The sequence below is a fragment of the Pongo pygmaeus genome, chromosome 3 (assembly GCF_028885625.2).
Source record: "Pongo pygmaeus isolate AG05252 chromosome 3, NHGRI_mPonPyg2-v2.0_pri, whole genome shotgun sequence".
NCBI classification, from domain to species: Eukaryota; Metazoa; Chordata; class Mammalia; order Primates; family Hominidae; genus Pongo; species Pongo pygmaeus.
In genome coordinates this window covers 100518670-100532478 of record NC_072376.2, presented here as the reverse complement: position 1 = coordinate 100532478, position 13809 = coordinate 100518670, and the positions used below count along the sequence as shown (strand labels likewise).

The 13809-nt window shown below is 39.0% G+C and overlaps 1 protein-coding gene across 7 annotated transcripts in view; it reads left to right on the top strand.

The window, feature by feature from the left end:
- The window catches only part of ABCG2 (ATP binding cassette subfamily G member 2 (JR blood group)), a 142316-nt gene extending 128760 nt beyond the window's left edge, over positions 1–13556 (top strand). For all 7 annotated transcript variants that reach the window (XM_054485309.2, XM_063663878.1, XM_063663876.1 and 4 more), the window contains 6 exons: positions 3906–3995; positions 5751–5875; positions 7618–7772; positions 9625–9714; positions 10581–10663; positions 12861–13556. In XM_054485309.2, coding sequence (XP_054341284.1) covers positions 3906–3995; positions 5751–5875; positions 7618–7772; positions 9625–9714; positions 10581–10663; positions 12861–13008 — 691 coding nt within the window. In that variant the 3' untranslated portion in view covers positions 13009–13556. The remainder of the gene's footprint in view (positions 1–3905; positions 3996–5750; positions 5876–7617; positions 7773–9624; positions 9715–10580; positions 10664–12860) is intronic.
- Positions 13557–13809: the final 253 nt, after the last annotated feature.

Here is a 13809-nt window from a genome sequence, read left to right as displayed (position 1 = left end):
TAAAATAAATTATTTTGTATGGAATCAGATAGTGTTACTCTACAATGAGAGTATTATTAAACAGCAGTTTACCAGAGTGATGTCATTGTTCATGTTTTTACTTTCCCTGAGGACTGAGGTATCTGGATTATTTCCAGACTTGCTAGTAATTGATAATTTGTGTGCCGTGTAGATGCCATTTCTTAACCCAGCACAGAATATATCACAGGATCTAAAGGCTGTGGGCCTTTTATATTGTGCAGCAGGAAGCATTTGGAAAGGACATGGAGTACACGGAGTAACCTGGTCCTCAACTGGAACTTTGAAGAGGACTGGAAATCTGGCCATTAAAGCTCTTGGTAGAAAAATCCAGAGAATAAAGAAGAACTTTAGGTGTTTCTTCAGATGTTTTCTGGAGAAATAGGGCATTAATCTTATTTTAATTTGTTTGTTTTTGAAATAGAATCTCACAATATTGCCCAGGCTGGTGTGCAGTGGTGCAGTCATAGCTCACTGCAGCTTTGAACTCCTGGGCTCATAATTTGTATTTTTGACTTAAGCTTGCTATCTTTTTATTTTTTTTCCCAAAGCTCTAGGGTACATGCGCAGGATGCGCAGGTTTGCTACATAGTTAAACGTGTGCCATGGTGGTTTGCTACACCTATCAGTCCATCACTTTGGTGTTAAGCCCAGTATGCATTAGCTATTTTTCCTGATGTTCTTCCTCCCACTGCCTCCCATTGACCCCACTATCATTTTTTAAATAAGCATTTGGACTATGTTAAAGTGGCCTATGTATATGATTGAATCCCTCCTGGGATGATTAGTGATTTATTGATTAGGAAAAAATGTTTCAGCATCATCTCTGGAAAGAGGTTCTCAAAGTTTTGTTCGGGGTGAATATTAGTACTTCATAATTTAAAACTGCTCGAGGCCAGTGGTTTAGTTCTCTTCTTTGGGGATGAATTCTCTGAGAGAGGAAAGCACTCTCTGCTCTTTCTCTAACCCGTGTAACTGAGAAACTGGGTTTTAATCATATGTACAGTACAAGCATCTTTGAATTAATAGCTACCTCTGGAATAACTGCTTTACAGAGTTGTGGTGATAGCTAAACAAATTCGTGTATATTAAGGGAAAAGGTATACTTTAAAAATAGTATTCAGATCCAGTCATCTCACTTCTAGATATTTACCCCAAAGATGTGAAATCAGTTTGTTGAAGAAATTTCTGCACCCTCATATTTATTGCAGCATTGTTCACAATAGCCAAGATACGGAATCACCCTAAGGGTCTGATTTGTTAAAGAAAATGTGGTATATATACACAACGGAAAAACAAAAGACCATTTGCAATAACATGGATGGAATTGGAGAATATTATGCCAGGTGAAATAAGCCAAACGCAGAAAGCTAAGCACAGAAATGTCACATAATCTCACTTAATGTGGAATCTGAAACAATGGAACTGAAAGAGACAGTAGAATGTGGTTACCAGAGGCCAGAGGGGTGTGGGGAATGGAGAGATGATGGTCAAAGGGTACAAAACCTCAGTTACACAAGAGGAATAAGGATTTTTCTTTGGAGATACATTGCACAATGTGGTGAACACAGTAAATAATAACATAAATTTCAGAATTGCTAAAATTTAAGATACTTTTACCACAAAAAATAAATGTTTGAGGCGATGAATGTGTTAATTAGCTTGATTTAATTATTTCACAATTATGATTCATGAATCATATAACTTGGTACCCCACAAATATATACAACCATAATATGCCAATTTATAATTTTAAAAATCAAAATAAAAAATATTCAGACCAATAAGTAGATATAACAGATGTGGATTACCACCTTGAAAGAATTAGAATGAATTAACTTCCTTAATAAGAGAAAACTGTGTTTAAAATAAATCATCTTGGTATTTAGAAGGAACGTTTCCATTGTCTACTTTTTCAGAATCATTATGAACATTACTGTACTGATAGATTTAAGACAACAAATTGAATTGAATCTTTGCTATGTTCCATGTTCTGAAATTAGCTTTTTACTTGATATTCGGTTTATTTGTGTACAGAAAGTGAGATAACTGCATGTCTACCAGGCCTGGCTATTTTTCATTCATTTTAATTATATGTACATACTTTTAAAACTGTTCTGGCTGGGCACCGTGGCTTACACTTGTAACTGCAGCACTTTGGGAGGCCAAGCTGGGAGGATTGCTTGAGGCCAGGAGTTCAACTCAGTTGCAGTGAGTTTATGATCATGCCACTATACTCTAGCCTGGGTGACCGAGGGCAACTCTGTCTCTAAAAATAAAATAAAACAAAAAAGACCCTAGCCTGTTCCCTTAGATCTTTGTTCTTTAGGTATCTATGGACTCTTTTTTTTCTTTTAATGTAATTGTGTTGTTCACTTGGTTTTGCGTTTTTTAAAATGTTCTCTTGTTTTTACGCCATTTAAATGATGTGTCACTTACCTCTTTTTCAGTTTCAACTCACACCCTTACTGTCAATTATATTATTTTGTTATGGTGTTTCAGGGATGTTGGCACGCTTTCATAAAATTCATATTTGTATCAAAGTGTAGATTAGCATTTTCCTTTTTATTTATTTATTTATTTTTTATTTTTTTGAGACAGTGTCTTGCTCTGTTGCCCAGGCTAGAGTGCAGTGGCACGATCTCAGCTCACTGCAACCTCCACGTCCCAGGTTCAAGCGATTCTCCTGCCTCAGCCTCCTGAGTAGCTGGGACTACAGGCATCCGCCACCACGTCTGGCTAATTTTTGTATTTTTAGTAGAGGTGGGGTTTCACCATGTTGGTTAGGCTGGTCTTGAACTCCTGACCTCGTGATCCTCCCGACCCGGCCTCCCATAGTGCTGAGATTACAGGCATGAGCCACTGTGCCCGGCCAACATTTTCCTTTTTAAATCTCAGTTACTTCACTGAGAAACAAGCACTAATAGTGTTCCTTTTCATTACGATAAACAAATTAGATTTTTCTTTATCAGTAAGTGTCTTGGTTTTCTCTGAGCACTCTGGAAACCTCATAGAGGGCTGGCTGTCTTAGCATGGTCAAGGATAATGTCACGGCCCTGCTGATGGTGGTGTGGTGCACGTACATTATGCATATAATAAGGGGTTGATTGAAGGGTCCCTTCACTGTCTTTCATTTTGCTTCCACATGACTTACATTCTTTGTTCAACTTTAAAATCAAAGTGGCTAATTGAATTTCTTAACCTTTGCAGACTTTATTTAGCTTACCACTTTTCTGTTCGTACATTAGGAATGGTACTTGGCATTTTTGTTAGTTAAAATTATGTATTGGCCTGGCTGCCATACCAAAATACCATAGAGCAAGTGGCTTAAACAACAGAAATGCATTTTCTCTCAGTTCTAGTCTGAAAGTCTTAGATCAGGATGCCAGCATTGCTGGGTTCTGGTGAGGGCCCTCTTCCTGGCTTGCAGACTTGCCTCCTTGCTGTTCCTTGTGTGGCAGAGCAAGAGCTCTGGTGTCTCTTCCTATTAGGACGCTCTTCCCATTACACTCTCCCCACCTCCCTATCCTGTAACCTCATCTGAACCTAATTACCTTCCAAAGGACCCATCTTCAAATACCATCACATTGGGGGTTGGGGCTTCAACATATGAATTTTGGTGGGGGGAGACGCAATTCATTCCACAACAATCCAAGACTGTGAATTTCAAAATGAGCTATAATATGTAGTCCCAGGGGTACCACTGTGGAGACATAAGAGATGGGGAGAGGCTTGATGGGGTTCACGCTTCCCTGTTTCAACCAGAACAGTTTCCCTTTTTTTCCTGCCTAACTTTACACACTGTCATTTGTGGAGTTTTGTGGGTAGAAAATCTATCTAAGAATGCTGAGTTGACTGCGGTGATTTGGTTCCCCTTTTCATGGCAGAGCTGGGGTTCTCTTCTTCCTGACGACCAACCAGTGTTTCAGCAGCGTGTCGGCCGTGGAACTCTTTGTGGTAGAGAAGAAGCTCTTCATGTGAGTACGTCTTTGTTCTGGGAACAGGGCTGTCCAGCAGCAGGGGCTATTGGTTAGACTGATTACATCTGGGGTTGGGGCTAAGGATGGGATCCTGAGGATTACCAGTACTTTTTAAAAATTATTTTTAAATAGGTGAATAAAAATTGTATATATTGTTCATGTACAACATGATGTTTTGAAAATATGTATAGGGGTTACCAATATTCATTGAGAAAAAGCAGCCAGAGGTAAGGAAGAAAATCCTGAGCCTTTGGGACCTGATATCCAGAGAAAAGAGCTTTTCTATATTTGAGTACAGTCAGAAAATCCAAATGTTGGAGAGAGCAAGCAATAAAGGGACTGAAAAGTATCTTTTGTTTTTAGTAAATACTGATGACCTTCACAAGAAAAGTTTGGGGGGTTTGGTAGAGATTAAGCAGCAACTTGGAAGTGGAGAGATTAAGTCGACAAAGAATGTGACCATGCTTAGCCCTCAGTGGACCAGGGAAGTGGCACGAGCCAGAAGGCATTCTTACAGTAAAGAGCAGCCTGGTTTAATTTCTTGTATTTTCCTTTTTTTTTTTTTGGAGACAGGGTCTTGCTTTGTCTCCCAGGCTGGAGTCCAGAGACATGATCATGGCTCATTGCTGCCTTGACCTGCGGGGCTTACGCAGTCCTCCCACCTCAGCCTCCTGAGTAACTGGCATGCCTAGCTATTTTTTTTTTTGAGATAGAGTCTCACTCTGTCTCCCAGGCTGGAGTGCAATGGTGCGATCTTGGCTCACTGCAACCTCCACCTCCCAGGTTCAAGCGATTCTCCTGCCTCAGCCTCCCAAGTAGCTGGGATTACAGGCGCCCGCCACTATACCCAGCTAATTTTTTTGGTATTTTTAGCAGAGACAGGGTTTCGCCATGTTGGCCAGGCTGGTCTCAAACTCCTGACCTCAGGTGATCCACCCCCTTTGGCCTCCCAAAGCGGTGGGATTACAGATGTGAGCCACTGCACCTGGCCACCTGGCTATTTTTTTTTTTTTTTTTTGTAAAGAGAAGGTCTCACTATGTTTCCCAGGCTGGGTATTTTTCAAGGATGGATCACATTTGCCCAAATGTACATGTCACATATAGGAATTATTAGAAAGGGAAATAATGAAGGAAGTGGAAGAGTTTGGAATTGTGGGAGAAAGATGTCAGGAAGAGGAAAGATTACAATTTGGTAGTTGACAGGGATGTATGGCTGGAAGACATGATCATTGAAAGAAGAAGTCTTTTTCTTTTTTTAACTTGAGAGTAGAAGAAGTAAGAAGAGCTTAGTCATCTGAAGCTGCACTGGGGGGCTTGGAGAATAACAGGCCAACTTCCTCATCAGAAATAGGGAAAAAGAAAAGCTTCTATTCCTATCAAAATTGGCTACTGAAGTGCTGTTCTTCAAGGAAAGCCAACGTCGAAGAAGGAAAAGAAGCATTCTTTGAAGAGAGGGAGGATGTGTGGAATCTGTTTCCCTGGACTGAGTGTTCAGGAGATAGAAAGAGCAGCAATAGCAGGGAACTGTGTCATGAGAAGAGGGGCTGTGCACAGAGCTTCATGGGATGCTGTCCCAGGGAGGCTGGCACCCAAGGTATTCATGGGCATGCATAGTGGGTCTAGCCCTGAGGATGTGGGAAGCTGGCTTGTTCGACCCCTGCTGTCAGCAGAGGTCTGTAACAGACAAGTCTAGCCTGCCCTGTGGCTTCTTAAACTAATCTGGGATGTATGATATGTATTTTTGTTCTATAGACATGAATACATCAGCGGATACTACAGAGTGTCATCTTATTTCCTTGGAAAACTGTTATCTGATTTATTACCCATGAGGATGTTACCAAGTATTATATTTACCTGTATAGTGTACTTTATGTTAGGTAAGTATGTAACAAAACAAAAAAGGACATGTCTTTAGTCTTGCCTATGGGTGAAGTCAGTTGCACCTTGCAAGCATGTTTTTGGTTCTCAAAACTATAAACCAAACCATGAGATAAGGAAACACCTGTCCATTTTGCACTCTGAAATAGTTGTTCACTGTCAGCTATTTTTTCAAGACTGTTTCCCAACTGAACTTTTTTGTTTGTTTGCTTTGTTTTGTTTTTTTGAGACAGGGTCTTGTTCTGTCACCCAGGCTGGAGTGCAGTAGTGATCATATCTCACTGCAGCCTCAACCTCCTGGGCTCCAGTGATCCTCCTACCTCAGCCTCTGAGTAGCTAGGACTACCGGCACACATAAAGATGGAGTTTTTGGTAAAGATTGGGTCTCACTGTATTGCCCAGGCTGGTCTTATACTCCTGGCCTCAAGTAGTCCTCCTACCTCAACCTCCCAAAGTGCTGGGATTACAGGAATGAGCAGATGTGCCCAGCCTGAACTTTTAAAACCACTTATAAAACTACACTTTACTGAGAGATGCTTGTGTTATACACAAACATGGAAAGAATTTGTAAAACTTTGAGACTATGCTGGAGAAGCTGGGATATTTATAGCCTATCAATGTTTTCTGTCTGTCTATCTATCTATCTATCTATCTATCTATCTATCTATCTATCTCTCCCTCTCTCTATATATATGTATATATACACACACACACACTTAGAGATATATAGAATGATTAAATATATTTAATCTCTTAGAGATGCATAGAATGATTAAATATATATATATATGTATTTATTTAATATATATTCCCCATCCCTGCTTCTTTAATGAGAGAAAGACGGTGACTTTTGGGGCTTGTTAATTAAAAAAAAATACTTGTTTGGTAGATGTGGAGACTCATTTGTGCATTATGCTCAGGCTTCCCTCCAGGCTCCTTGCATCTCATTTCCATATATTTCACTGATACACACATGCACACACACAAAACCCCCAGAAATATATATTTTGACACTATAAGATAAGAACTACCGATTGAGCTTAAACCTTCCATTTGACAAATAATAGGTGTGTCCTAAACAATCAGGGTTAGGATCTAGATCTCCAGACTCCTGATTGTTGTTCTTGTGGCTGTTTCAAATCTTCAGATTGTATTACCTGTAGTATTAGCTCACTACAGTTTAGAAAGCAGTTTATGAAATGTAATTTAGTCCCATTTCAATCCAGAGTGATGTGGTGATCTGTCTAGGGAGGCTTGGGTTATGGAGGCCCCCTCCCCCTCCCCCAGATACTACAACCACTGCGAGGTCATGGCATCCTGATCGTCCCAGTCCCTTCACTCACAAAGTTACAGCACACAATGAGTAATGTGGGGATGTATGGGCAAATGAATGTGCTATTGATGAGTTTCCTGTGAAAAGAGAAGGCAGGTGAATTTTGGCTAGTTGTACTGCCTGTAACTCTTCATCTCAGGAACTCAGAAATTGTTCGTAATTACACATAATGGCACATAAGTGTTATAAGGACCAGTGCTTATGAAGTTGGTATAAAATATGAGAACTTTATGCAGTTACATGGACAGACACAACATTGGAGACCCAGGGTGGTTGGAGAGTGGATGACTTTTTTTCATTCTAATATTAGTTTCTCAAAATATTAGTATTAAATTTGCATAATAAGCAATCCCAAACATACGGTGACCTAGGCAGTTGGGTTAACTACTTCTTCTCTTTCTGACTAAGGATTGAAGCCAAAGGCAGACGCCTTCTTCGTTATGATGTTTACCCTTATGATGGTGGCCTATTCGGCCAGTTCTATGGCACTGGCCATAGCAGCAGGTCAGAGTGTGGTTTCTGTAGCAACACTTCTCATGACCATCTGTTTTGTGTTTATGATGGTGAGTCTGAACTGTGTTTGCTCTGATAAGGAATTGTTTTTTTCCTTCATGTCTCCCTGCACATTCACCTGTCATGTAAAGCCTGTTTTGAGGATTCTGTAAATGGGACTCTGCTTTACTTAAGGCCGTCTACTGAAATAGATTATGTTAGAGAATATACTAACTTTCCTCTTTGCCCTTATCCAACCTTTTTTGCTACTGTTCTAATGTAGTTCCAATAATTTTAGTTAATATTGTTACTATGAGCTCTTAAAAGGTGTTTCTTGGTGACATATTATGAAACCTTAATAAATTGGAATTTCAAAAGCCAGAAGACATTTGATCGGCAGATTCTCTTGAGAATGACAGATTATTTGCCCGACTTTCATGCTGGCATTAGAGAACTGCTAGCTTATTTTTTTTTTTTTACATGTTTAATTTCTGTTTTAAAGTTCCCACATACAGCATTGAACTGCTAGCTTGTTTACCCACCAGCAGAGATGGTTTGGTTGGATTTATAATACTGTTTTCCAAGACACGTTAAGCCTCATAAGAAGCAGAACAGAGTATGGTTTGAGTAGTCTATTTTGGCTCCCTCTTGTATTTTGAAAAAGAGTGTTTTAAAAATATTGGAAAATTGCAGAGTTCACACACTACTAAGTACCTCCTTTCTGGGTTTCGTTCCTGACATTCAATATGTTTCTGCTTATCTTTTTTTTTTTTTTTTTTTTTGGTTACTTAGTCCTAATCTTACATGCCCCTAAATTTTGCACATAGAGGAATCAACAGGTGAACGAAACCAGTTACATTTTTTTCCCCTTCAACATCATACTTGACAGGAACATGTCCTGTTTGCTAGAGTAGGAGTAGATGTCTTTAAATAAAAATAATTAGCACAAACTCTTGCCATAGTTTAATTCTTCCATTTCTGGATTTGAAAACTACCAATGCAAACATTAATGAGGAAGTGATAGGCTTGTTTATATTTCCCATACTGTCATCCAGCAAATACAAATGTTTTGTTTGATTTATTATTATTTAAAGATTTCTATACAGAACATTAAAAACTAGTCGTAAAACTGTATTTTACTCAGAGATGCTGTGTTATATGCTAAGCACTTGGTCAGGTCAAGTCTGAATATATATTGTCATACCAGCAACATCATCATTGTTATGCGTATACCAGTATGCTTGTGGTGGCAATTAGTTCTCTTGTCAATCTTCATCAGGTCTTCCTGGCATCTCCATTGCGCTATTGCTTTTTGGCAGCTTTAAATGATAGCACTGATCCAGTTTATACTCTACCTCTCACCACATTATACTCTGTATCAGTTCTAGACTTTGGGTTATGTTAAGCCTGCATTCAGAACCTCATATCCTTGCTAAAGTCATATGGATATAGACTGCAAACCTTTGTAAATAACAAATCTTATCATGTGAGGTGCAGTGGGTGTGTGATGCTCAGGATTTATCTGGTATAGGTTCTTCCAATGCCAGGTGTATTGGTGAGCACACATAGTGGTTGTGTCATTAGAATAGTCAGTGCTTCTTGACCTTGCATTGTGTGCAGTTACAAATAAAGTTGAGTACATAGTCTTGACAATTGAGGATCTTCTGATTAAATGGAATATCTAATATGTATTAGATATTTTGTTCTTCCTTTAAAACCATAAATTACTTCAGCTATATAGAGATGTGCACATGCAGAGGAGAAGAGTTTAGTGAGTGTCTAGAGTAAGTGGAAAGAACTTCAGTAAAGAGTTGCTTTTAAAAGAAGTACTTACAAGGTGGTAGGGACTTGAAGAGGGTATTCTCTAGAATTCTGCATGAAATTACTCAAGCAGGCCTGACTCTTAGTATTTGCTTTTTGTAGATTTTTTCAGGTCTGTTGGTCAATCTCACAACCATTGCATCTTGGCTCTCATGGCTTCAGTACTTCAGCATTCCACGATATGGATTTACGGTATGTCTTCCTTGTCTGTCGTTGTGACTGCATTCCCAAGCTAGGAACAATGGAAATCAAGCGTCCTCATTTCATTTCCCTGACCATGAGCTGTGAAAGTCTCCCATCCAGAAACTCCCTTTTAGGAGCAAGGAATGAGAATTTCCTGTTAGCCTTGGTTAACACAAGGCTGGGGAGTCATTTGCTATTTTCCTCAGTCATCCTTTAAAGGGCTGAAGAGTGGGGAGATATCTCCTAGTAAAGGAGAAAGATTGGCTAATTGATGAAAAGCATATTGTTGCGTTTCAGTTCAATAAGGAAATAAATGAGAGGCTGGGAGACTAGAATATGTATGTTTATAATGAAAGGAAAATTAGAAGAACAAAGACCATATAATAAGCATAGTCATATTGGCTTTTGCAAGCTCATTAACTCCAAAGTAAACTATCTGTGTCTTAATATAGTATAACCGAGCTTCTAACTTCCAAGAATTACAAGTGGTTCCAATGAAAACAAACAAGAACAAAAGATTGTCACTGTAAATTGACAATACTCATTGAGCACCACTGTATCATTTTAATTAGAATGTTTATGGGGTTACAAAATTGGGGAGAGAAGGAGGAAGGAGCTATGGTGTAGTATAGCCAGAGGTCTCCCGCTTTGGCAAAATACTTTACTTCTTTTGTATTGGAAGCCAAAATCCCAACCCTAGGCTTCTTGATTGCCAGGGAAAATAACATTAGTTGGTTTGGTGAGACAAAGACTGTGAATATGTTTTTAGAAATAACAATAAAGATTAAACTCAGAGGGCATGATTGTGATAACTCTTTGGAAACTTCTTGAAATTTAAAACTGTTTACCTTGCCCTGCTCCCACTTGTGTTATAGGCTTTGCAGCATAATGAATTTTTGGGACAAAACTTCTGCCCAGGACTCAATGCAACAGCAAACAATACTTGTAACTATGCAACGTAAGTTTGTGTTCAGTGTCAAAATGAGTTTTGTTACTACCATGGTGTGATGTATAAAGGCCACTGGGCTTAGATCTGTATGAGTCCTTCCAGGGGCACTGAATTTTTCTGAGCCTACGTTTTCTCATCTATAAAGTGAGTTGTTGTGCATGAATCCACATGAACACGCGGCACAACCCCTCAGTATTCTGCCGCAGTAAAAATTGTCTTTAACGTGCAGCAATATTTCTTATGTTTGTTTCTTATTGTTTGTTTTGGGCCTTTTAAAAGATCCTTTTGATATTTAGATTGTGGGTTTGAATTCTTGGTTTTCAGAGCATTTGAGATTGAAGTGAGGTGCTTTGATATTTTATCAAGGGCTTATGGTCCCTGAACTGTATGGATTATATGAAATCTATGGGTCCGTGAACTCACGGATACTTCTGAGCCCAACCCATGGACAGTAGTAAGAATGAAATAGGCAGCAATAGCACAAAGAAAGTGAACATTTCTCTGCCAAGATCCTGGCACTTCCACTGCCTCGTGCATTTGGAAGACATCATGAAATCAAAGGCCGCATAGTCATGTGTTGTTGTTTTTAAATTAATTTGGAATACTCCCTATCAATCGATTTATCCTCTAAAAAAACAAGAAACACTTGAGTAAGTTGAGAAAAACCCCTGTTTTCACATAATGTTAAAACAGATACTAATAACACTAGATAATATTGTTTTAAGAATTTAGTAACACATTCCTTTTCTATGATTGCTAATGGTTTGATTTTGATACATAAATTAATGAGAGAAAAGAGAATGTTGATATTATCCTCAATCTCCTGAATGTTCAAGTAGAATATAAATAATTCTGAATAACAGGACAAATTACTCTTTTGAATTATTCACAGGAAATCCTCTATACAGAGAGGTTTTCTTTATTCTGTCCCTCTCTTTTGGCTTGATCAGGGTGGTCAGGATGAAGTGGATGGGAAAAATGGGACCAGATAAGGAGGAACGACCATGGGCTTCATGGTAGCTTAAGATGAGGCTTCATCCTCAGAAGACAAAGAAGGAAGATATTCCTTTTTTTTTTTTATTTTGAAACGGAGTCTTGCTCTGTCACTGAGGCTGGAGTGCAGTGGCACAATGTCCACTCACTGCAAGCTCCACCTCCTGGGTTCACACCATTCTCCTTCCTCAGCCTCCTGAGTAGCTGGGATTACAGGTGCCTGCCACCACACCCGGCTAATTTTTTGTATTTTTAGTAGAGACGGGGTTTCACCGTGTTAGCCAGGATGGTCTTGATCTCCTGACCTCGTGATCCACCCGCCTCGGCCTCCCAAAGTGCTGGGATTACAGGCGTGAGCCACGCGCCCGGCCAGGAGGAAGCTATTCTTATAGTGAAAGAGAGGCTATGTATGTTTTTTGAATTGCTGAATTCCCAAGAGTTGCACAAAAATGGTATCAGGCAGTAACTGTGGCTGTCCAAGGTCATTTTAGTACAAGGTGATTTCCTAACCTGTGGCAAGGAGTTCATCCTGCTCTACTCTAGCTACCACTTAAGGCTTAAACCTAATAGCTGAGTCTGCTGGGAATGTCTTGTACCTGAGCATCTGTGATGCTCATCACAGTCTTGGTGTAAGAGCTGACAGAACGTGACTTTGGCAGGAAACCCATGCACACCTCTTTTCCTGGTTTTGGAATTCTTAGCCTGTGTTGTTTTTTATGGCAATTTGTAAGGGTAAAGAGTACTGTAAGAGCTTTGATCAGCTTAGTAAGGGTCACAGGTGTCATCTGTTTAAGCGGATTTTTTTTTTATCAGGGATAAGGGAACTATTACTTGATAAATATTTCTGCCCTTTGGAGAGAGCAGCATTACAGATTTGGAAACCAATAAATTTGAGTAGGCTAAAAACTCGGTGATTCGAAGTATGACTCTGTAAACCTGGTCAAGTTCCTTAAACCTTAGTCCCCTCATCTTTTAAGTGTGTACAATGTCTATCACATTGGATTGTTTTAGGAATTAACTAAGTTAGGTTCACGTTGCTTGTTAGTGTCTAGCAAAATTGTAAGCACACAATGACTGTTAGCTATGACATCTGAAGGGGTAATCATTAAAGGCTTGGTTAAATTTTAGGCTCCTTTAAGGAACAGTGGCTATACTGAGTAACATTTGACAGATGCTAGGAATGAAGTTATATTCTCTTTCTGTTGAATTTCAGATGTACTGGCGAAGAATATTTGGCAAGGCAGGGCATCGATCTCTCACCCTGGGGCTTGTGGAAGAATCACGTGGCCTTGGCTTGTATGTTTGTTATTTTCCTCACAATTGCCTACATGAAATTGTTATTTCTTAAAAAATATTCTTAAATTTCCCCTTAATTCAGTATGATTTATCCTCACATAAAAAAGAAGCACTTTGATTGAAGTATTCAATCAAGTTTTTTTTGTTGTTTTCTGTTCCCTTGCCATCACACTGTTGCACAACAACAATTGTTTTAAAGAGATACATTTTCAGAAATCACAACAAACTGAATTAAACATGAAAGAACCTAAGATATCATGTATTGCATATTAGTTAATCTCCTCAGACAGTAACCATGGGGAAGAAATCTGGTCTAACTTATTAATCTAAAAAAGGAGAATTGAATTCTGGAAACTCCTGACAAGTTATTACTGTCTCTGGCATTTGTTTCCTCATCTTTAAAATGAATAGGTGGGTTAGTAGTCCTTCAGTCTTAATACTTTATGATGCTATGGTTTGCCATTATTTAATAAATGACAAATGTATTAATGCTATACTGGAAATGTAAAATTGAAAATATGTTGGAAAAAAGATTCTGTCTTGTAGGGTTAAAAAAGCCACCGTGATAGAAAAAAAATCTTTTTGATAAGCACATTAAAGTTAATAGAACTTACTGATATTTCTCTCTAGTGGTATAATGTCTCAGGAATCTTGGCTGAAGGTTTGGAACTATAGGTAGAGTAGAGGGCCAGGAGTTCAGTAATAGAATTCTTGCACCATTTCTGGAACATTCTAGCTCTGGAAGGTCACATAACCTTCTTGGGGTAGTTCAGTGGTTTATAATCCAGGTGTGCGTCAGAATCATCTGAGGAACTTTGCTAAAATACAAAAATCTGGCTTAAGTATCTCCAGATCTACCTTCATAA